Source organism: Danio rerio, chromosome 4 (genome assembly GCF_049306965.1).
Source record: "Danio rerio strain Tuebingen ecotype United States chromosome 4, GRCz12tu, whole genome shotgun sequence".
Classification (NCBI taxonomy): domain Eukaryota; kingdom Metazoa; phylum Chordata; class Actinopteri; order Cypriniformes; family Danionidae; genus Danio; species Danio rerio.
Window position 1 is genome coordinate 5,325,071 of NC_133179.1, and position 21,558 is coordinate 5,346,628.

Here is a 21,558-nt window from a genome sequence, read left to right on the forward strand (position 1 = left end):
CTCTGAGAAGGGGTTTGATCTCAGGTCCTCTGTGAGGGTTCAGAGCTCATGCCATGTGCTCTGACCACTGGACCATCATCAGCCACACTAATGCAGGAGCTTCTGGTTAACACAAGCACATTTTTAGATGTCAAATAGAAAAAAAATAATAAAAATAAGGAGGAAAACACGATAAAATAAGATTTAAACATCAGAATGTAGAAATAAACACAGAAATGTCCAAATATAAATGATTACAATCAGAATCTAACATTTTTTAGGATAATAACATCATTAATCATCCACACACTAACCTTCACTTCTCTGCTGCCTAAACAGCTCGATCAGCAACATCATTAATTCAGTGCAGCTCTAATTCTGAATATACTGATGTGCTCTTCATTACAGCACTCAAACATGATCATATTAACACAATAAGAGTAAATGAATGCTGAAACTCACCCACTGCTGAAGGTTTTGGCCTTCAAACCATCTCTGTTTCAGCTGCTGCTCATTAAAGTTGGAGGTTTATGATGCGAGCAAAGCTTCAGCTCCTCTAAAAGACAGAAGACTGCATCTTTAGAGCAGTTATTTAAGCAGTAAACACGAGCTGATTCAGCTGTCATCATGTGTTCTGTCGCTGCTGGGGGCGTGTCTCTGTGCGTCTGTCAGTGCGTGACGCCGTCTAGTGGAGCGCTGGAGAACTGCAGTTCAGGATCAACACGAGCTGCAGCAGCACACAGGAGACTGAAGCTTTAAACTCATCCAGTTGTAAACAAAGTCGTCATTTTGACAGGATTTCGACTCGCAAAACATCGTGAGTTAACTCTGTGCACTCAACTGAGAGGGTAAGACTTATGCTGTTGAATTAAGCACGTGTTCAGTGTGTACACACGGCGATCTGTCTGTAGTGTGTGTGTGTGTAAAGCTAATTCATCCTCAGTTCATCCTGATGTGTGTCGTGTTTGATCAGCGATTTGGGTTTGTGACGCAGATTATATTAGTTTAAGCAAAACTATTAGCTTAATTGGCTCTTTACACTTTAAATAATTAAATATGCACATTTATAAAGCAAATAAACTCTATGTTGCACAAGTTAGTCCAGGAGTTCAGAGCGGAGTTATATTCAGGCCGAACAGCATTGACACTGTTCACAGTTTGTATCACTCCGCGTGTCCGTGTTTGCGAGTTCCAGACAGACGGTCAGTTTATTGCTGGAGGCGGATTTATATTAGCTGTCAATCACTGAGGAGACACACATTTGCAGAGGAGCTGTTGTAGGATATCTGAAGCATACACAGCTAGATTATAGGATTTAGGATATATTATAGGATTATATAATAATGATAATAATGCTTAAACAAAAGAAAGAAAATATATACAAGGAAAAGTTCATTTTAAAAAGTAATATATTAATCTTAAGTCCAGCTGAGATGAAAAGATAATTAAATTACACAAAAATGGCATAACACATTTAATAACTTTAAAAGAGATGACTCAAGACTAATATCTGACGTTTAAAAGTCAATTTCCAGCACATGATCCTCCTGCACACTCCGATACAGTAGGTGGCGATATGCACCTGATTAGTGTTGTTTGCAGTCTGACATGAAACTATTTTTAAGAAGAAGACTGATTATGTGATCAGTGCACATGATGGACGTCAGCCTTTCTGCTCCTGCACTCAGAACTGAATCAGTGGATGCAGCATCTGGTAAATAACCTCTTGATGTGTTGTTTTGTTTTACTAGATGTCTTCTGGTGATGGATCTACACTGATATCTGTTCATTACGCTGCACATGTCGTCTCTCTCTCGTCTCTGATGGACTCAGTTCAGCTCATGCAGCTCTCTGAAACACGCTGAGGATTTCAAGAAGAGAGAAGCCATGTGCAGGATCTGGAAATACAGCTTTACATGTGAACTGAAGCCATGAGGAAGAGGAAGGTGGTTCTTCATCATATCCTCACTGATGAAGCCCTGACTTTACACGCTTTACCTATAATGTCCACCTGATTACGGGCCTATTTAAATACACACACGTCTGCTCTTGAACACATCAGAGCATCTGAACATGATATCTGAGGCTGAACAATTCCCATCAGGCATCATGTTCTAGTTCTAGTCTTCAGTGATTATTAATGTCTGCTGATTATTAATGTCTGATGATTATTAATGTCTGCTGATTATTAATGTCTGATGATTATTAATGTCTGCTGATTATTAATGTCTGCTGATTAATAATTTCTGTCATCTAAACTGAGCTTGTTGATTTGGTCAGACAGAGTCAGCTAAAGTAAGATGTTCTTACCGTCTGGTTCTTCTAGACGTCTCTTCTAGCTCAGGCTGAATGTCTGTGTGAAGATAAAGAGAGTCGAGTGGTGATGATTGAAGCTTTTCAATATTTCAGCTCATTTGTTTTAAAGATCAGCTTAAACTATATTGTAGATTCATCACATCAGCGCCCTCTAGTGGAGAAACACTGACATCTCAGGATTTTGTTGAGCATCTTTCTAAAATCAGAATTGGCAGAAAAATGTGTGCTCTGAACCACTGATTCAATCAAAGAGTCAAAATAAAGATTCAAATCAAAGATTCAAATCAAAGATTCAAATCAAAGATTCGAATTAAAGATTCAAATCAAAGAATCAAATTAAAGAATCAAATTAAAGATTCGGAGCTTATTGAATCAGTGATTCAAAAGCAGCATCACTGCATTTTAGAGATTTGTCTCACCTGTGTTTGAGTCGCGTCTTCTCTTCACACTCCTTTACTTTCCATCTGTGCTGTGAATAAAAACATACAAACATTAAGAAATGTCTCCTTTACTGTGCCGAAAATACATAGAAGGTGTGTGACTGCTTGGCTGATTTTTTATCTTCACTAAAAAACTATTGAACTTCATTATAAACCCTGAAGCAGATGTCAGTCTCAGTGGCTCAGGCGAGAAGCATTGTGCTTCAATCCTGGAGTCCTGAGTTCAAATCCTGCTATTGCTGACTCTACATTGTTGAGATCAAATAAAAGAGGACTGAAAGCTTCCTCTGAATGTGAAGAGCACAGTGGTGTGAGTGGATAAACACCTATGCATGAAGGAGGAGGCTGGAGAGATGTGGGTTCAAACTCCAGAGCAGGCAAACTTTAACTAGTTTATTGTCCAATCACAGCTCAGATCAAGACACAGCTCAAACATCAGTTCCTGCAGGTGTTCAGACAGGAGATCTGTGGCTCTGTGGTAAGAGCGCTGCCCCACGGCTTCAGGGGTTGCTGGTATCGGTCCCAGCCAGAACTCTGCGATATGTGTGAATGGTGAGTGAGTGTGAGGCGCGCCTGAAGAAGGGGGGATACCAGTTCGGTCTCCCCCTGGAGCTTCCGGAGCCGTGTCCAGCAGGGGTTATACTTTACAGCCTGCCAAAAAATTTAAAATGAACTGTATAAAAATTCTGGACCTTCGTCCCTTCCCCACCCGTTTCGGTTACCATCATTTACTTTCTAGAGGAGTGACCCTCCACAAAGCAAATGATGGTAACCGACATGTGCAAGACAAACACACACAATCACACACATGATCTACATCACCTGTGCAGCAGCAGATGATCATCATCAGTACAGTCAGTGTCTGTCCACACGTCTCTGCTTCTGTTCAACAGGTTTACAGTCCACAACACTTCACTGATCCTGTAGAGTCGACACACAAATACACACATTATTACACACTGAATATCTGAGCTAATAATAGACAAATATGCAAATATTACAGATGTAGGAAATATTGCGCCCTCCTGTGGAGATATTTCTGAATTACACCTGTATTAATGTAATGAATTTAAAATATTCGCCCTCGTGTGGTGATGTTGGTGAATTACACCACTGCAAATCTAACTGAATTCATTTCAGCTTTTCGCCCTCCTGTGGAGATATTTCTGCATTACACACTTGCTAATGTAATAGATTTGTGGTGATGTTTGTAAACATCATTAGTCAGAGTCTGTCCACACACACACAGCTCTGCTTTACACTCCACAACACATCAGTTATTCTGTAAAGACATTCAGACATTACTAGACTCACTACATGTCTTAAAGTCAGTGATAATTCAAAAAATATCTTAGATAATATCTTATATAAAACATGCAACATCAGACAGATAGATGGTATATTCCAGTAATGCTCCATCAGTCACTGTTATTCATCTACTGTTGTTCTCTGTTTACTTCTGATGATGCTTTAATTAAATGACTCTTACAGGCCACAGAACTGACATATAAACACTGAACAGAAACAAAAACACTATTTCCTTCCTTCAGTAAGTGTGTTTGATGCTTGTCTGCTGTGTGTGTGTTAATAACATGTGCAGATTTCCATCATTAAAGTCAATTTCTGTCCACTAAACCCAGACTGAGGACTCTTAATCTGTCAGACCAACAAAACATCACAACAAGAGATTACAGAGACAACAAACTCAATTTCAAACTCAAACTGAATTTCAGGATTTACAATGATTAAATTGAATATAAATGTTTTAATGTTTGATATTGATAAAATACAGCAGACTCTGTTATACTTCAGTGATGCTGCATCAGTGTTTTACTGTTCACTTTGGTGTTAAATACAGTTTTACAGCACAAAACAACAACACTGAATAAAAAAGCCTGATTAAAATAATGACAGATCTCTGAACATCATCACTAGTTTACAGAAACAATGAAACGGAATGAACAGCGGTCACTAACATCAGCAAAGTGTCCTTCATCTCATGTGTTTCATATCTGGACACTTTAAATAATCCTGTCATTTACTCTCACTACAGTGTTCAGCACTAGAAGAATTAACAGCAGAAATAAACACCAGAGCTTCACACAACGACTGCAGGATCAACACAGACACACATCTTACTCTTGATGATGTGAATATCAGTGGATTAAACATTGACAGACTGTAAATGCACCGCAACAACTATCAACACATCTGCTGTACATGAGGAAATCCACTTACTGTCGGCTGAGTCGCGTGACAAGCTCGAGTCCTCCATTGTAACGGGTTGTGTGTCGGTTTAATTTGCAGATTAGCTGGTAATATTTGTGTTTAAAGTGTAAATATTAATATCTGTCATCTGCAGCATCTGCGTGTGTTGTTGTGGTTGTCGTCATCAAGCGTCACCAGGTGGTCAATCACTGAAAGGTGTCAAAATGAAGTTAAAACCCACTGTGTCCGCCTAGTGGAGCGGAGGACAAACTACACTCTGCCGGAGGACAACATTTGCAAACCTCCTGTGGTGGTTTTTGTGAACTACAATTTCGCACTATTAAATAAATGTTGCGCCCTCCTCTGGTGACTTTTGTGCATCACAACTTTTGCTTTCCTGTGGTCCTTTTTGTGAACTGCAGGTTTTACAAACTGATTGCAAATAAATGCTGCGCCCTCCTGTGGTCATTTTTGTAAACTACAACTTCGCAAAGTTAAATAAATTTTTTGCCCTCCTGTGGAGATTTTTGTAAACTACAACTTTGCATGATGAAAGAAATGTTGCGCCCTCTTGTGGTGATTTTTGTAAATTACAACTTTGCAAAATGAAATAAATTGTATGCCCTCTTGTGGTGATTTTGCAAATGTTTCGCCCTCCTGTGGTCATTTTTTAAACTTCGCAAAGTTAAATAAATTTTTGCCCTCCTGTGGAGATTTTTGTAAACTACAACTTTGCATAATGAAATAAATGTTGCGCCCTCTTGTGGTGACTTTTGTAAACTACATATTCACAAAATAAAATAAATTCATGTCCTCTTGTGGTGATTTTTGTAAATTACAACTTCGCAAAATGAAATAAATTGTATGCCCTCTTGTGGTGGTTTGCAAATGTTTCGCCCTCCTGTGGTCATTTTTTAAACTGCAGCTTTTGCAAACAATATTTAAATAAATGTTGCGCCCTCCTGTGGTGACTTTTGTGCATCACAACTTTTGCAAACAAATTTTAAATAAATGTTTCGCCCTCCTGTGGAACTTTGTGTGAACTGCAGGTTTTACAAAGTGATTGCAAATAAATGCTGCGCCCTCCTGTGGTAATTTTTGTAAACAACAACTTTGCAAAATTAAATACTTTTTATGCCCTCTTGTGGAGATTTCTGTAAACTACAACTTTGAATAATGAAATAAATGTTGCGCCCTCCTGTGGTCATTTTTGTAAACTACCGCTTTTGCAAACAAATTCCAAATAAATGTTTTGCCCTCCTGTGGAACTTTGTGTGAACTGCAGGTTTTACAAAGGGATTGCAAATAAATGCTGCGCCCTCCTGTGGTTATTTTTGTAAACTACAACTTTGCATAATGAAATAAATGTTGCGCCCTCTTGTGGTGACTTGTAAACTACAAATTCACAAAATGAAATAAATTTATGCCCTCTTGTGGTGATTTTTGTAAATTACAACTTCGTAAAATGAAATAAATTTGATGCCCTCTTGTGGTCATTTTTTAAACTGCAGCTTTTGCAAACAATATTTAAATAAATGTTGCGCCCTCCTGTGGTGACTTTTGTGCATCACAACTTTTGCAAATGAATTTTAAATAAATGTTTTGCCCTCCTGTGGTCATTTTTGTAAACAACAACTTTGCAAAATTAAATACTTTTTATGCCGTCTTGTGGAGATTTCTGTAAACTACAACTTGTAATAATGAAATAAATGTTGCGCCCTCCTGTGGTTATTTTTGTAAACTACCGCTTTTGCAAACAAATTCCAAATAAATGTTTCGCCCTCCTGTGGAACTTTGTGTGAACTGCAGGTTTTACAAAGGGATTGCAAATAAATGCTGCGCCCTCCTGTGGTTATTTTTGTAAACTACAACTTTGCATAATGAAATAAATGTTACGCCCTCTTGTGGTGACTTGTAAACTACAAATTCACAAAATGTAATAAATTTATGCCCTCTTGTGGTGATTTTTGTAAATTACAACTTCGTAAAATGAAATAAATTTGATGCCCTCTTGTGGTGATTTTTGTAAACTACAGCTTTTGCAAATTGTTTGCAAATGTTTCGCCCTCCTGTGGTCTTTTTTGTAAACTACAGCTTTTGCAAACAATATTTAAATAAATGTTGCGCCCTCCTGTGGTGACTTTTGTGCATCACAACTTTTGCAAATGAGTTTTAAATAAATGTTTTGCCCTCCTGTGGTACTTTGTGTGAACTGCAGGTTTTACAAAGTGATTGCAAATAAATGCTGCGCCCTCCTGTGGTAATTTTTGTAAACAACAACTTTGCAAAATTAAATACTTTTTATGCCGTCTTGTGGAGATTTCTGTAAACTACAACTTTGAATAATGAAATAAATGTTGCGCCCTCCTGTGGTCATTTTTGTAAACTACCGCTTTTGCAAACAAATTTCAAATAAATGTTTCGCCCTCCTGTGGAACTTTGTGTGAACTGCAGGTTTTACAAAGGGATTGCAAATAAATGCTGCGCCCTCCTGTGGTTATTTTTGTAAACAACAACTTTGCAAAATTAAATACTTTTTATGCCCTCCTGTGGTACTTTGTGTGAACTGCAGGTTTTACAAACCGATTGTAAATAAATGTTGCGCCCTCCTGTGGTCATTTTTGTAAACTACAACTTTGCAAAATTAAATATATTTTATGCCCTCCTGTGGAGATTTGTGTAAACTACAACTTTGCATAATGAAATAATTGTTGTGCACTCCTGTGGTGACTTTTGTAAACTACAACTTAGCAAAATGAAATAAATTTTATGCCCTCTTGTGGTGACTTTCGTAAACTACAACTTCACAAAATAAAGTAAATTTTGTGCCCTCTTGTGGTGATTTTTGTTAATTACATTTTTGCAAAATGGAATAAATTGTATGCCCTCTTGTGGTCATTTTTGTAAACTGCAGCTTTCGCAAAAAAATTCCAAATAATTGTTGCGCCCTCCTGTGGTGACTTTTGTGCATCAAAACTTTTGCAACTTAATTTTAAATAAATATTTCGCCCTCCTGTGGTACTTTGTGTGAACTACAGGTTTTACAAACCGATTGTAAATAAATGTTGCGCCCTCCTGTGGTCATTTTTGTAAACTACAACCTTGCAAAATGTAATAAATGTTGTGCCCCCCCGTGGTGATTTTTGTGAACTACAAACTTTACAAACCAATTGCAAATAAATGTTGTACCCTCCTGTGGTTATTTTTGTAAACTACAAACTTTACAAACCAATTGCAAATAAATGTTGCGCCTCAGTATTAAAGGGTTTCCACTTGATGCATAGACGTCAGCACTGCACTGGACCAGTGGATAAACGTTCTCTGAGGACAAGATTTAATGGAGACGTGGGTTCAAATCACACTTTATTTATTTTTAAAACTTGTTTATTGTAAAATCACAGAAATTACTTTTCATCTTGGAAAAATGGTTACCCAGTGTTGGCAGAAAACATTTCATATAGTCATTTAAGATTTCATTAAATTTCATTAAGATTTAATTTTATGCATTATATTGGATGACTGTGGTGTCATTTTTTTAATTCAGTATAATATTAAATTAAAAATAAAATAATCAAAAATAAGAATTCTGTCATAATTTACTCACTCTCGACTTGTTCAAAACCTTTTTAAGTTTCTTTAAATATTTATTTAATTTACTGACAAAAAAAAAAAAACGTTAGCCATTGACTTCCATAGTAATATTTGTTCCTACTATGAACGTCAACAAGTCAACGTCAATATCTGCTTTTTTCCAACATTTGTGCAGATATTACCTATGAACAAACCCCAACTTTTTAAAACAAAAAAAATTGTATGATCCAGCATGTCAGTTACATGTTACTTCAACGTTTTTCTTCAAGGCGACTTCTTTGAAGACTTTTCCACCTTCCTGAGTTTTCCAAGTCAGTGAGAAAGATCCGCTTATTTGTAGCTTCTTTTGCATCTGCGAGATTTAAATGAATGAAAACAGAGAAACAATATTAAAATAAACACCTGGAGAACGACAGTGAAAGATCCAGCTCACAGCTCTCACCTCTGTGATTTTACTCAGGGTTTTAGGGTTGTTAGGGTTGAATCGGGCGTCAGTCTTCACTTTAATCCTCAACAGGACTTTAACACTTGAGTCCTGAGTAGAGCTGATGCTAAATGAACTGGAATCTACAGAGCAGTATTAAAGATGCACAATTAGATAAAACATGATCCAATATAGATCATGACAAAATAAATATGAAATAACATTACCCTCTTTTTATTAGCCTTCTTATGAAATCTTAATTCTTTTTCAAATATTTCCCAAGTGCAATTAAACAGAGAGATTTTTTCATCATAACTGTTTTAAAGGGATAGTGTTCACAAAAATAAGAAAATGTACTCACTATATGTAGGAAATAATTACAAAAGGCAAATGACTGTGTAAAGCCACCAAAAACAACACAAAACTACGATGTATATGTCGAGTTCAGCGGCTAATCAGCCGGAATCATCTGAGGTAAAGTGATCACGACCAGCAAGACTTAGCTGTCACTCATGTGGCCAAGCCCTTAATTATGCAGATTTAGTATAACCTAATATGAAAGAAATGGATGAGTTTGAAAAAAATGCACCCCTCACAGTTGTCATGAAGGGTGATAGCTATATAAACCAAAATCGTTCTTTGTACCAGGTTGTAAACACTTTTTTTTCTGCCATTTTAAAAGTGGGCTTAATAGAAATGTGCTCTATTATGGAGCCAGGACTAGCAGAATTTCCATGAATTGCAGTTACTTCTGTATTTGCCTCACGAGGGAGAGCAAGAGGTTTCCGCTTGGAATCATCATAACTTCCCCCCTTAGTGGCGCCCCTGGCCATGATGACAGTATATTTGTCAAGCATGATTTGACTAGATATTTTTCAAGACACTAGTATTTAGCTTAAAGTGACATTTAAAGGCTTAATTGGGTGATTAGGCAAGTCATTGTATAACGTTGGTTTGTTCAGTACACAGCCGAAAAGAAAATATATTGCTTAAAATATTGACCTTAAAATGATTTCAAAAACAAATAAATTAATTCTAACTGAAATAAAACAAATAAGACTTTCTTCGGAGGAAAAATACTATGGCAAATGCTGTGAAAATTTCTTTGCTCTGTTAAACATCATTTGGGAAGTATTTGAAATACTAACTTATAGGACATTTCATAGTATGCACATTTAAATGTGATTGACACTCACGAGTGCAGACGACTCCAGCATCATTCAGATGGTTGACGTGATTTGGCAGCCATCGATCTAAGCTACATTGTATTAGGGAAGACTCACTGCCAACACAGTCGACTAAAGTCATCCATATTGGACCAATTCCTCGTCCAAAAGCACCGCCCGTTGCCTGTACAGCATCTCCACATCCCATCTCTCTACACACCACTGCAGCGTCTGCCAGATCCCAGCCATCAGCATTCACCGTCCCCCACTGACCGTCATGAAAAACCTCCACAAGTCCAGAACATGCGTCTCTTCCACCCGTCAGCCTGACAGGGACTGATGATGACACCAATGAAAAAACAAAGACAAAAAACTGAGATTAACAACTCATGCACAATGAATTTTCCACAAGGATGATAACAAATGAATGCACAGTGGAAAAAGCATGCAGCCTAAATTTTTTAGCTGAATCAAACGAACTTTTCTAGTCATCTCAACTTACATCAAACTGAGTAAAACAATTGTGTTACTGTTAGAGGTCTTTACTGAAATAAATTAAATAAATTCTCAATAGAATAATTTACAGCAAAAATAAATGCAATGGACGTTATTCAGGATAGTGCTATATATACTATTAATTTAATTACTTTCAGCTGATTATACAAAAAAAAAATGGTAAAAATTATATGATCTAAATGAAGTTTATTTATAAACTAATTTAAAGAGGAGCTCGTGCTTATGATTGAGTACAGCCGGTCCCACATTAGCTAATGTATGACCCACCGATCAGATGAAGCCTAACTCACTATAAATACCCAGAGCATCTTACTTTAGCCATCTTCGTGTTGAAGAATCCCCCCTTCCACCCCTACTCCTCCCCCTTTTTTTCTTTGACAAGGCGACATGGCGGCCCAGTGATTAGCACTGTTGCCTCACAGCAAGAATGTCACTGGGTCAAGTCTTTACCCGGGCAATTCACATTTCTGTTTGGAGTTTACAGACATGTGACATAAGTAAATGGATCAAACCAAATCAACACAATAGAAGTGCGCTTAATACTTAATCAGAAGTCTATCTATCCACAGTAATTCCTTATTTCAATTCGCCATAACAAGCAGGGGAGTTCCAACCTGAGCTCAAACTCTCCTCTCGCCCTACAACGGGAGGGAGCCCAGGGCTCGAGGATCTCATGAGTTTGGCCATTGGAAAAACGGCCATGTCCAACTGAGCCTTGTTTCTCTCGAGGTTTTTATCCTCCACTTTCGCAAATTGGTGGAGATTGTTTCTCGCTACTGGCTTGCATGGTTCAGGACTTGTGAAGTTGCGCATGGATGGAGTTTTTCTTCAGTGATTGGACTTTCAACTGTGGAAATGAACCCACCATGAACTAAACCAGGGGTTCCCAAACTTTTCAGGCCGCGACCCCAAAAATAATCATATCAGTGGCTCGCGACCCCCATTTTTCAAGGTGGTTGTACTGTAAATATGTAAACGTTGCAGACACAACAATAGGCAAATATAAACATGAGCTTATTGACAACACAAAAATGCAATAGTCTATTAGCCATATAATGTTTTTTAAAGTCATTTATGGATTTAATTACATTTTGCTTTTAAAATTAAAGGCTGATGGCTGATTGTTATTTTAATGTTGCTGTTTCTTTAATGCAACTATTAATTATATTCTGTCGGTTATGAATAAAATATGGTAATTCTAATAGTTTAATAAAATTTACTTGAGTTTTGGATATCACCAAGCGACCCCTTGTCATTGTCCCGCGACCCCCCAGGGGGTCCCGACCCCCACTTTGAGAATCACTGAACTGAACTTCAACTCTGAAATCTGGACTGACACTGTTTCAATTTACTATAATCTTTTATGTTAAGCTGCTTTGACACAATCCACATTGTAAAAGCGCTATAGAAATAAAGGTGAATGGAATTGTTTCCACCTAGTATTGAATTGGACTTTTAGTAATCAATCATATTTAATCACTGTTTCAACTTGAGTAAACATGCTGTGATCTACAGTATTTGTGACCCTGCACCACAAAACCAATAACAAGCATAATTTAACCAGATTTATACATCAACTAAACTCTGAATACATAAGCTTTCCATTGATGCATTGCTTCTTAGCACAGGGATATTTGTAATCTGAGGGGTCAAAAATATTGAGAAATCCAAATATTGGGAAAATCCAAAAGAAGTCCTTAGCAAGCCATATTACTAATCAAAATGACATTTTAATATGAATAATATAAGGTTTAACGTTCATTCAGTTATTTATTTTTATTCATTTTTCCTTTATTAATCAAGGGTCGCCACAGCGGAATGCACCGCCAACAGATCCGGCATATGTTGTACGTATGCCCTTTCAACTGCAACTCATCACTAGGAAACATTTATACACACTCATTCAAACATTCACTACAGACAATTTAGCTAACAACATTCCCCTATACCACATGTCTTTGGACTTGTGGGGGAAACCCAAGGTAACACAGAGAGAACATGCAAACTCCACACAGAAATGCCAACTGACCCAGCTGAGGCTCGACCCAGTGGCCTTCTTGCTGTGAGGCGATCGTGCCACCCACTGTGCCGCCGCAGGTTTAACAAATAAGAAAAAAAAATTTGGGTAAGTTTGAACTCTTCCTCTAACCTGAATAAAAAGCTACTCACGGCGGCAGATGACTCCTGCATATTTTGGATCACAGTTATCCGGTCCCCATCCCTGAAATGCACAGGTGCTCAAAGCCGTTTCGTCTCCACTGCAGCTCACATTGTTCATCCATGTTCGCAGAGGTGTGCTGCTCCAACTATAATCAGTAAAAACGCTAACACTTTTCCAACATCCTATCTCTCTGCACACCACTGTAGCATCCGGTAGATCCCAGTCATCATCGGCACACACTGCTCCCCACGATGCATTATGGAAAACCGCCACTGTCCCAGAACAACTGTCAAAGTTGTTAAACAGCCACATTTTGGCTAATGCAAAAGAAAACAAAGTCACATGTCAAATTATAGTTATATTGATTGCTGTTCCCTTTAAATAGGCCCTATTTTAGCTACAGTACTGTGCAGAACGCGTAGTAGGAGGTGAGCTTCCCTCCCTCCAGGACATCTACACCAGGCGGTGCATGAGGAAAGCCAAGAGAATTATCAATGACTCCAGCCACCCAAGCCATAGACATTTCTCTCTGCTACCCTCAGGCAGACGGTTCTGACGGTTCCACGCAGCAGCCGGCTGAAGGAAAGTTTCTTCCCTCAGACTATCAGGCTGATGAACACTTAACACACCCCACACAGACTCTTCCATACCCCTCACTGCACACCATCAATATGTAGCATGCACTGCACTTTAACCAATCCATACTTGAAACAATACTGCCTACAACTATGTGGACACCTATTCATTGTACATATCGCTGTCAATTTCACATTGTTGTTGTATTTGCACCGTCTGTTTTTTTGCACTGTCGTTGTATTTGCACTGTCTGTATTTTGCACTGTCGTTGTATTTGCATCTGTATTTTGTACAATCTGGAGCCAGCACTAAAGCTTTTCACTCATCATAGCATACGTGCTGCTGATGACGTGACAATAAAAGTGATTTGATTTGATTTTGATTTGAGAAGTCTCAGGCCACCACCAGCTTTGGGAATAAGCATGGGCATACCAGATTCTGATGGTATGATAACCTTGAATAAATTAAATCACGTATTCCCGGTTTGACGGTATTGTGATTACTTCTCTAAAATATATTATTTTTAAATGTCTGGATAAAAACAGGGTTCTGCAGGTTTCATCACGTCAAATTTAAGACTTTTTAAGACCTTTTTAAGTCCACTATGAATGAAATTTCAGGCTTCCACAGGGCAAAACACTAATAATTTTCAATAATAATCAGTGGAATTTTTTTACTTGCCCCATTAAAATTTAAACTCAGTTATTTCTTAGCCACATATTTTAAGTAATGTGTCAAAACAAGCAAACTGTAGTTATATACATATTTATTTTATTAGCAAAACCTTTCTTTTTAAAAAAAGACAAGTTTTAATTGCTATAATTAATTTTTTTTAATTATGCACAACATAAACTTATGCATAAAAACATGGAGAACTGTTAAACAAATGTTATTGTAAGAATGTAAGGAAGAGAATTAAACCATACTGCTTAATAGTTAATAAATGTTAATGTTAAATGAAAGTTTTTTGGATTTGTTGGTTGCACCAATTGGCCATAGCTTTACATGGATAATTAGTGAAAATTAAGACCTGCTTAAAAGTATTTAAGTGAATTATTTTAGTGAATTTAAGACTTTTTAGGGGGTTAAACTTTATTCATTCATTCATTTTCTTTTCGGCTTAGTCCCTTTATTAATCTCGGGTCACCACAGCGGAATGAACCGCCAACTTATCCAGCATATGTTCCATGCAGCGAATGCCCTTTCAGCTGCAACCCATCACTGGGAAACATCCATACACACTCATTCACACTCATACACTACGGACAATTTAGCCTGCCCAATTCACCTGTGCCGCATGTCTTTTGGACTGTGTGATACGTCACACACAGTACCATAAATTAAAAACAAATCCTGCCCAATGGGGCAAGGCCTGATTTAGTTGCTACAATAGGGTGCTGTCTTAATGTCCATAAGACACAGTGTCACATATCTAATATACTTATACACATGCAGTTTCTTCTTAAAAGTGCATTCTGTAGGCACACCTTATGTTTATGTGCTCAAAAATAAGTAGTGGAAATTGACGAGGCTTCAGAGTACATGCAAATGCCTTGTTTGTTGTTGAAAGAGTAACTGAGGCATGAGCTGTAAAGGCTCCACCCTTTTCTGGAAGTAGGGCGGGGAATAGCAGTTCATTAACCTAATTCACCTAGTTAGCTTAGTTAACCCTTAATTGCACTTTAAGCTGAATACTAGCATCATGAACATTATCTAGTAAAATATTATGTACTGTCATCATGGCAAAGACAAAAGAAATGAGTTATTAAAACTATTATGTTTAAACCTGTGCTTTTTCCCTAATGCCCTTACAAAAATGACAATTAAAATAATAGTTTTGTCTTCGACTGTACATTAAATCTGTCATCATACTCAAATAAATGCAGAGCAATGTTCACTCACCCTGACAGACGACTCCAGCGTCCTCTGAATGAACACAGTTATGCACTCCCCATCCAGCAAACTCACATTTACTCAATGCATTATCATCTCTGGAGCAGTTCACATCATCCATCAATATTTGCCCTGAACCTTCTGCAAAATAAGCATTACTCTTTGCCTCAATCACGTCTCCACATCCCAGCTCTCTACACACCACTGCAGCGTTTGTCAGACCCCAGTAATCATCACACACTGTTCCCCATAAGCCGTTATGGAAAACCTCCACTCGTCCAGAACAAGAGTTGATGCCGCTCACCAGTCTAGTTCTGGCTGATAAAGACACAAGAATTAAAACATTAGGTATGCACTGTGAAAATATCCATAAATAAGCAGTTTTCCATATTTTGTGAATTATGTTTTTAGTTTTTTGCATTTATTTATGCTTTTGAATTGCTTTACGAGAACTTGATCCTTCTTCCAGCAACTTTTAACAATGAAAGTGACTTTTGTTTACATTTTTAATAGTTTAAAGTGATATATTGTTGGGTTGGTGTTGTATAATGCACTACAAACATTCCAGTACATTTTCTGTCATACTACAGGCTTATTTCTCTATATATTATTTCTTATACATAATTTTTAACTAATAAAATGTCAATATATAAAATAAAATAATAAAATATAATTTGTATTGAACTTTTTTTTCAATAAAGGAGCAGTAGGTGATTGTCTTTAGAAACATGTTTTGTTATGCTGGTTGTTATGCAAGTGAGTTTTCAGTAAAGAACGAGGAATTTTAGGTTGACATTGGTTTATTTTTGAACAATGACAGTCTGTGACGTGCTCCCTATATTGTTTACCAGCTACTTTAATTTCCTGCACGCTGCCACCCAACCACTAAGCAGAGTTGCTTTAGGTCAGCACGTGAGAGAGCGTTGTCTGCTGTCATCTTTATGGTGCATGTTCGTGTTGCTTTGGACAACAGGGAAGGGACTGTGTTTCAAAGATATTGTGCTAAGCGGTTAGCATTGTGGCAGATCACCTACTGCATCTTTAATGTAAGATAATTTTTAATGTATTGTTATTATTTGAACTTATGTAGATTATTTACATATTTATTTTCAGTATTTTAACCAACTGTTAGATTCCTGATGTTTCAAACATCAAAGTTTGTATTTTGTTCTCTCTATATTTCTTCCTGAAGTTCAAACAAAATCAATAAATATATTTTGGGGAAAAAGGTCACTTTGTTAAACTGTAGAGTTGAATTTTAAACATCAAATGTCGACAGAGCAGAGATCAACATCCTGTAATGCAATTCACAACCGTAAATAAACAGAAAACACTTGTGCATCACAAAATATGGCAACGTTAATTAAAACATATATTTACAGTGTGGTTTAAAAGTGTTTTTACTCACGCTGACAGATGACTCCAGCACACAAATCATTCAGGCATCCGATTGGTCCCAAACTCTCCATCGCACAGTCTGCCAATGACGATTCATTCCCAACACAGTTTACCCGATTCATCCATATCTGTTCTAAGCTTGGGCCAAAAAATGCTGCTACTTTCACCTCTTGCACTTCCCCACAACCCAATTGCCCACACACAACATTTCCGTCAAGCAAGTCCCAGCCATCATAACATACTATTTGCCATTCGTCAGAATGGAGAACCTTCACTCTTCCTGAACAAGAGCTGATGCCGTCAACGAGTCTCACTTGAGGACTGACAAACAAACAGGAAATTCCTAAAACTGAAAAAACACACATTGAGAATTATATATATATATATATATATATATATATATATATATATATATATATATATAATTATATACATACATACAGTTGAAGGCAAAATGATTAGCCCTGCTGTAAAACTAATTATTTTTCTGGTTTTACTGGTTAGTTTGCAAGATATTCAAGTGCAGTTTAAGGCTTTACTAGGTTAAATAGGTTAACTAGATGAGTTAGGCTTTTCCCAGTGATGTGTTGCAGCTGGAAGGGCATCCGCTGGGTAAAACATATGCTGGATAAGTTGGCAGTTCATTCCCAGATTAATAAAGGGACTAAGCCGAACAGAAAATGAATGAATGAATGAAGATGAGTTAAGTTATTAGGCAAGTCTTTGGACAACAGTGAATTGAAAAAATGTATATTTCCTAAGGGGATGCTAATGTAGACCTTAAATAATATTTAAAAGTTTTAAATTGTCTTATTTTAACCAAACTAGAAGTTGGAAGAACAAATATTATAGAAACTATGTAAAAAATCGCCTTGCTGTTAAACATCACTTGAAAAATATTTGAAAAGAATTAACATTTCATAGGAGAGCTAATCATTTGGACTTCCATGTATATAGCTAAATAATTTAGTATGAGTAGTGTTAATGTTTACTTACTCTGAGTTAAAATGAGCCATACTGTGTACAGCAGCCCTGATGGGAAGAAACTGAGAAAAAATTATAACACTGAAAATAATAGCTGAGAACATGAAAACAAAAAGATAAAGATTCCTACTTTCGAATATAACCTTAATCTGATGACTTTTTGTTCAGAGAATTTGTGAAAAGTCTCAGTTTACATGTATCAAATTAATACATAAAAAGACATTGATAAAACAATTGGGGTAGAAACAGTTTCAGTACACGGTAAGTTTAACAAAATAAAGCAACTAAAACTAACGTAGAAAACAGAAACAGTGAACTTATTGTGTATAATCAAGAAACGTAATAATAACTTAATATTAATTAATCATACGAATAACACAAACATATATTCCAACATAGAAATATAAAATATGTTTAAACCTATTGGGGCGTCCCATGTCTTCCTTCCTGCTCTGAAAATTAAGTCTGTATGTTAGAAATTTATAGCGCATTTCTCCAGCTCAGCCGTCTCCTCCCTTCACCTGACGCTGACACCTTTTCTGAGTATTCATTTACATGTATTTGTTAATTACAGCATATGTTCGACAGGTGTGTAAACAAATGTTCTCGTGAAAGATGCTGTGATTTGCAAATAAATAGACAAGTAATACAAGTAATACAAGGTATCCCTCTCTGATTTGTTATCATTCCTGATTTTTAATCAGCTCGTTTTTTCATTCATACATGTTCCAAAATAAAGGTATAAAGCTGTCACTGGGGTATTATCTTTTCAAAAGGTATATTTTTTTACCAAAAAGGTCCATCATGGTAAATCAAAGAACATTATTAGTACCTTAAAGTACCATTTAGTGTAATTCTGTGCATTAGAGTGCCATGTCAAAATTTTAGGTTCTAATATGTACTTTTATGGCACCACTATAGGCCAATTTAGGTACACTAGTGAACAGAATTACACCAATTAGCACTTTTAGGTATTTATTAATTATTTAATTTACCATAATTGACCCTTTAAGTGCAAAAATGTACATTCTAAAACAGCATTATACCTTTATTCCTAAACTGAGAGTGTAATTTTACATATTTAGGCACAAATTACAAGCTAAAACTTTTACAATAGACTGTACATTACATCCTCAGAAATAAAAGTACAAAGGCTGACATTGGAGTGATATGTTACTAAAAGGTCCGTGATGAGACCATAAAGGTACATAGCTGTACTTTTTAGGTTCTAATATGTACCTTGTCAAAACTTTATGTACTAATATGTATCTAAAAGTGTCCATAATGGCACCATAACCATACATTTTGACAAGGTACATATTAGTCCCTAAATAAACAGCAGTGGTAATTAGTTTGGCATTAATATCTACCTTTAAGGTCTTATCATGCACACTTTTCCTTCATTTATTCATTCATTAAATTTCTTTCGGCTTAGTCCTTTATTTATCAGAGGTTGCCACAACGGAATGAACCGCCAATCTATCCAGCATTTGTTTTACACAGTGGATGGCCTTCCAACTGAAACCCAGTACTGGCAAACACCCATACAATCTTACTTGGACACACTCATAAACTACGGCCAATTTTGTTTACACAATTCACCTTTCAAGAGTTCACACTTAGCTGATGATTGATTGTAAAGCATATTTGGCATGCTGTACCGGGAGAGGGCCCTAAACTCATGAGATCCTCGAGCCCGGGGCTCCCTCCCGTTTGCAGGGCGAGAGGGGAGTTTGAGCTCAGGTAGATCTTGAGAACTCCTCTGCTGTAGAAGCTAATGAACAGATAGTGATTGCTCTTAAAAGGATAACTGCTTACCAGGTGTTTATGGTGCAGATTTAGATGAGTCAGTTAACATTAGTTGCAATTTTTTTTTGGACGGTGGGAGGAAACCGGGGAACCCGGAAGAACATGTAAACTCTGCACAGAAATGTTGGCCAGCTTGGTAAGGACTAAAACCAGTGACGTTTTTACTGAAAGGCAACAGTGCTAACCGTTGGGCCAGCGTGCCACCCATTTAGGAAAGGAGGAGGAAAAGGGGTGGAAGGGTGGATCGTTCAAAACGAAGATGGCTGTGATATGGAACCCAGGGATTTTATAGTGACTTAGGAATCGTCTGATTGGTGAATCATGAATTGGGTGATGATTCAATCATAAGCACGTGATCCTCTTGAAATTAGTTTAGAAATGAACTTCACTTAGTGCATGTCTTTGGATTGTGGGGGAAACCGGAGCATCCACAGGAGAGTGCAAACTCCACACAGAAATGCCAACTGGCCCAGCCGGGACTCGAATCAGCAACCTTCTTGCTGTGAGGTGACAGTGTTACCACTGAGCCACCGTGCCACCCCATGGACACTTTTAAGACTTTTTAATAATGCACCACTCGAGTGACAGCTTTTGTTTGTTTATTTCTGAGATTGTAATGCTGGATTTTAAGAGTGTCGGTATGCAAGTGTCCAAACTGCTTAGTTTTTCCACAAATCCTACTCCTGTCTGAACTTTTGCTCTTGGACACAAATAACTCATTGGTGGTAAACAGAAGATTTTTGCATCTTGGTTGGGTAGTTTAAATGAGTTGTTCTTTCCTAATTAGACTGCCGGGCCTCATTAACAGGATGCAAACGGTGAAGTTTTGAATATTTACAACAATCCCAGATTCTGTATGCAAAGCTCCAAATGGGACCACAAAGACAGGACTCGTCTGCTTTAGTTGATGTCTCCTGAAGACATTTCATATGTCATATTACAGTCTGGTTTCAGTTTCTGTGTGTGGTCAGGACTTCACCCTGTTTTTAAACAATAATAGGCTGCTTTTCCTGCTAAATGCGTGCATACGTCCGTCTCAGTTCATTACAGTTGCAAATCATTCACAAAGCTCGGCACGTTCCTTTTGACAAATGTGACAAACAACAAAACATCAACAAAAAGCTTCTCAACAGTGCTATTGTGTAGGTTATGAGCCAATAATTCAGCAACTAGAATGATTACATAAACACTGGAACATTATGTTAAATTAAAAGCAACCAGTTGTCACCAAAATGGGCCCTCACCAGGAAAGCTTCTTTGCCTTTTTGAGAAACGAAAGGAGCTAAAAAAGCATGTATACAGTGTAAATACACCATCAGCTTCCTAAATAATGCACTTGTGTGTTGATCAGATAAACTAGCACCATGCAAAGGTACTAACACTTACTTGTTTGATTTAATTGCTTTTCATTAATTTTAAATGACTTTTTAAATTTAATTTCATATTTATTTACTGTCGCATCACAGCAAGAAGGTTTCTGTGTGGAGGTGCTCCGGTTTCCCCCACAGTTCAAACACATGCACTATAGGTGGATTGAATAAACTGTAAGTGTTTAAGTGTGAATGTGAATGAATGTGTATGGGTGTTTCCTAGTTGCGGTTGGAAGGGCATCCCCTGCGTAAAAACACATTTTAGATTAGTTGGCGGTTCATTCTGCGGAGGCGACCTCAGAAATAGTGACTAAGCTGAAGGAAAATTAATGAATACATTTATTTGTTTACAAGTACTGAGATTCTAGAGGCAAACCAGCACATTAGACCAACTGTTTTATTCTATGATACGTTTAATAAACAAGAATGTTGCAAGACACATGAGTAAGGTCTGTTTGTTTGTTCACTTGTTTGTTTGTAAAAGCAAATCTATTTCCCCCCAAAATTGTATTATATTGTATTTTGTAACACTGACTAATAAAACACTGATTTAAACCTTTAAAGCTGATTATTTGTATTATAGCAGTAATCAACATTTATTCAAATGTATGTCTGTTTTTACTCAAATACCCTTCAATAAGCATAAACAATGTTAAGAAAGTATATAGATCATTATTTAAAAGATGTATTTTAATTAAAGATGATTATTTCTATTCACTAATTTATG

At 37.0% G+C, this 21,558-nt stretch overlaps 1 protein-coding gene and 2 long non-coding RNA genes across 7 annotated transcripts; 1 reads left to right on the forward strand and 2 right to left on the reverse strand.

Annotated features, from left to right (window-relative positions):
* Positions 1–129: 129 nt before the first annotated feature.
* On the reverse strand, positions 130–5,129 carry LOC101884589 (uncharacterized). Of its 5 annotated transcripts, none has more exons than XR_012401776.1 (6): positions 4,974–5,129; positions 3,558–3,656; positions 3,062–3,386; positions 2,715–2,764; positions 2,290–2,332; positions 130–1,877 (listed from the first exon to the last, which is right to left on the reverse strand). It is a non-coding gene; the product is annotated as an uncharacterized lncRNA (long non-coding RNA). The 5 variants fall into 5 exon arrangements; XR_012401778.1 differs by having other exon boundaries at positions 168–1,877; positions 2,891–3,386; XR_012401777.1 differs by lacking the exons at positions 3,062–3,386; positions 4,974–5,129 and having other exon boundaries at positions 618–706; positions 3,558–3,629.
* si:dkey-14d8.24 lies at positions 679–2,795 on the forward strand. Its single transcript, XR_012401758.1, has 3 exons — positions 679–827; positions 1,731–2,020; positions 2,111–2,795. It is a non-coding gene; the product is annotated as a si:dkey-14d8.24 (long non-coding RNA).
* A 3,147-nt stretch (positions 5,130–8,276) lies between the features above and the next one.
* LOC108183587 (scavenger receptor cysteine-rich domain-containing group B protein) lies at positions 8,277–17,714 on the reverse strand. Its single transcript, XM_017355448.4, has 7 exons — positions 17,665–17,714; positions 16,679–17,017; positions 15,280–15,588; positions 12,810–13,118; positions 10,155–10,460; positions 8,977–9,101; positions 8,277–8,886 (listed from the first exon to the last, which is right to left on the reverse strand). The coding sequence occupies exons 2-7, from the start codon at positions 16,788–16,790 to the stop codon at positions 8,770–8,772; spliced, it is 1,278 nt and encodes a 425-aa protein (XP_017210937.2). The 5' UTR covers positions 16,791–17,017; positions 17,665–17,714; the 3' UTR covers positions 8,277–8,769.
* Positions 17,715–21,558: the final 3,844 nt, after the last annotated feature.

Excerpts from the sequence above, each read along its gene's own strand:
- LOC108183587 (XM_017355448.4), bottom strand. The coding sequence starts at position 16,790 with ATGAATCGGGTAAACTGTGTTGGGAATGAATCGTCATTGGCAGACTGT. Across the intron at positions 15,589-16,678 it reads TGCTGGAGTCATCTGTCAGC|CCAGAACTAGACTGGTGAGC; the intron begins GTGAGTAAAAAC and ends TGTCTTTATCAG. Across the intron at positions 9,102-10,154 it reads TGCTGGAGTCGTCTGCACTC|ATTCCAGTTCATTTAGCATC; the intron begins GTGAGTGTCAAT and ends ACTGCTCTGTAG.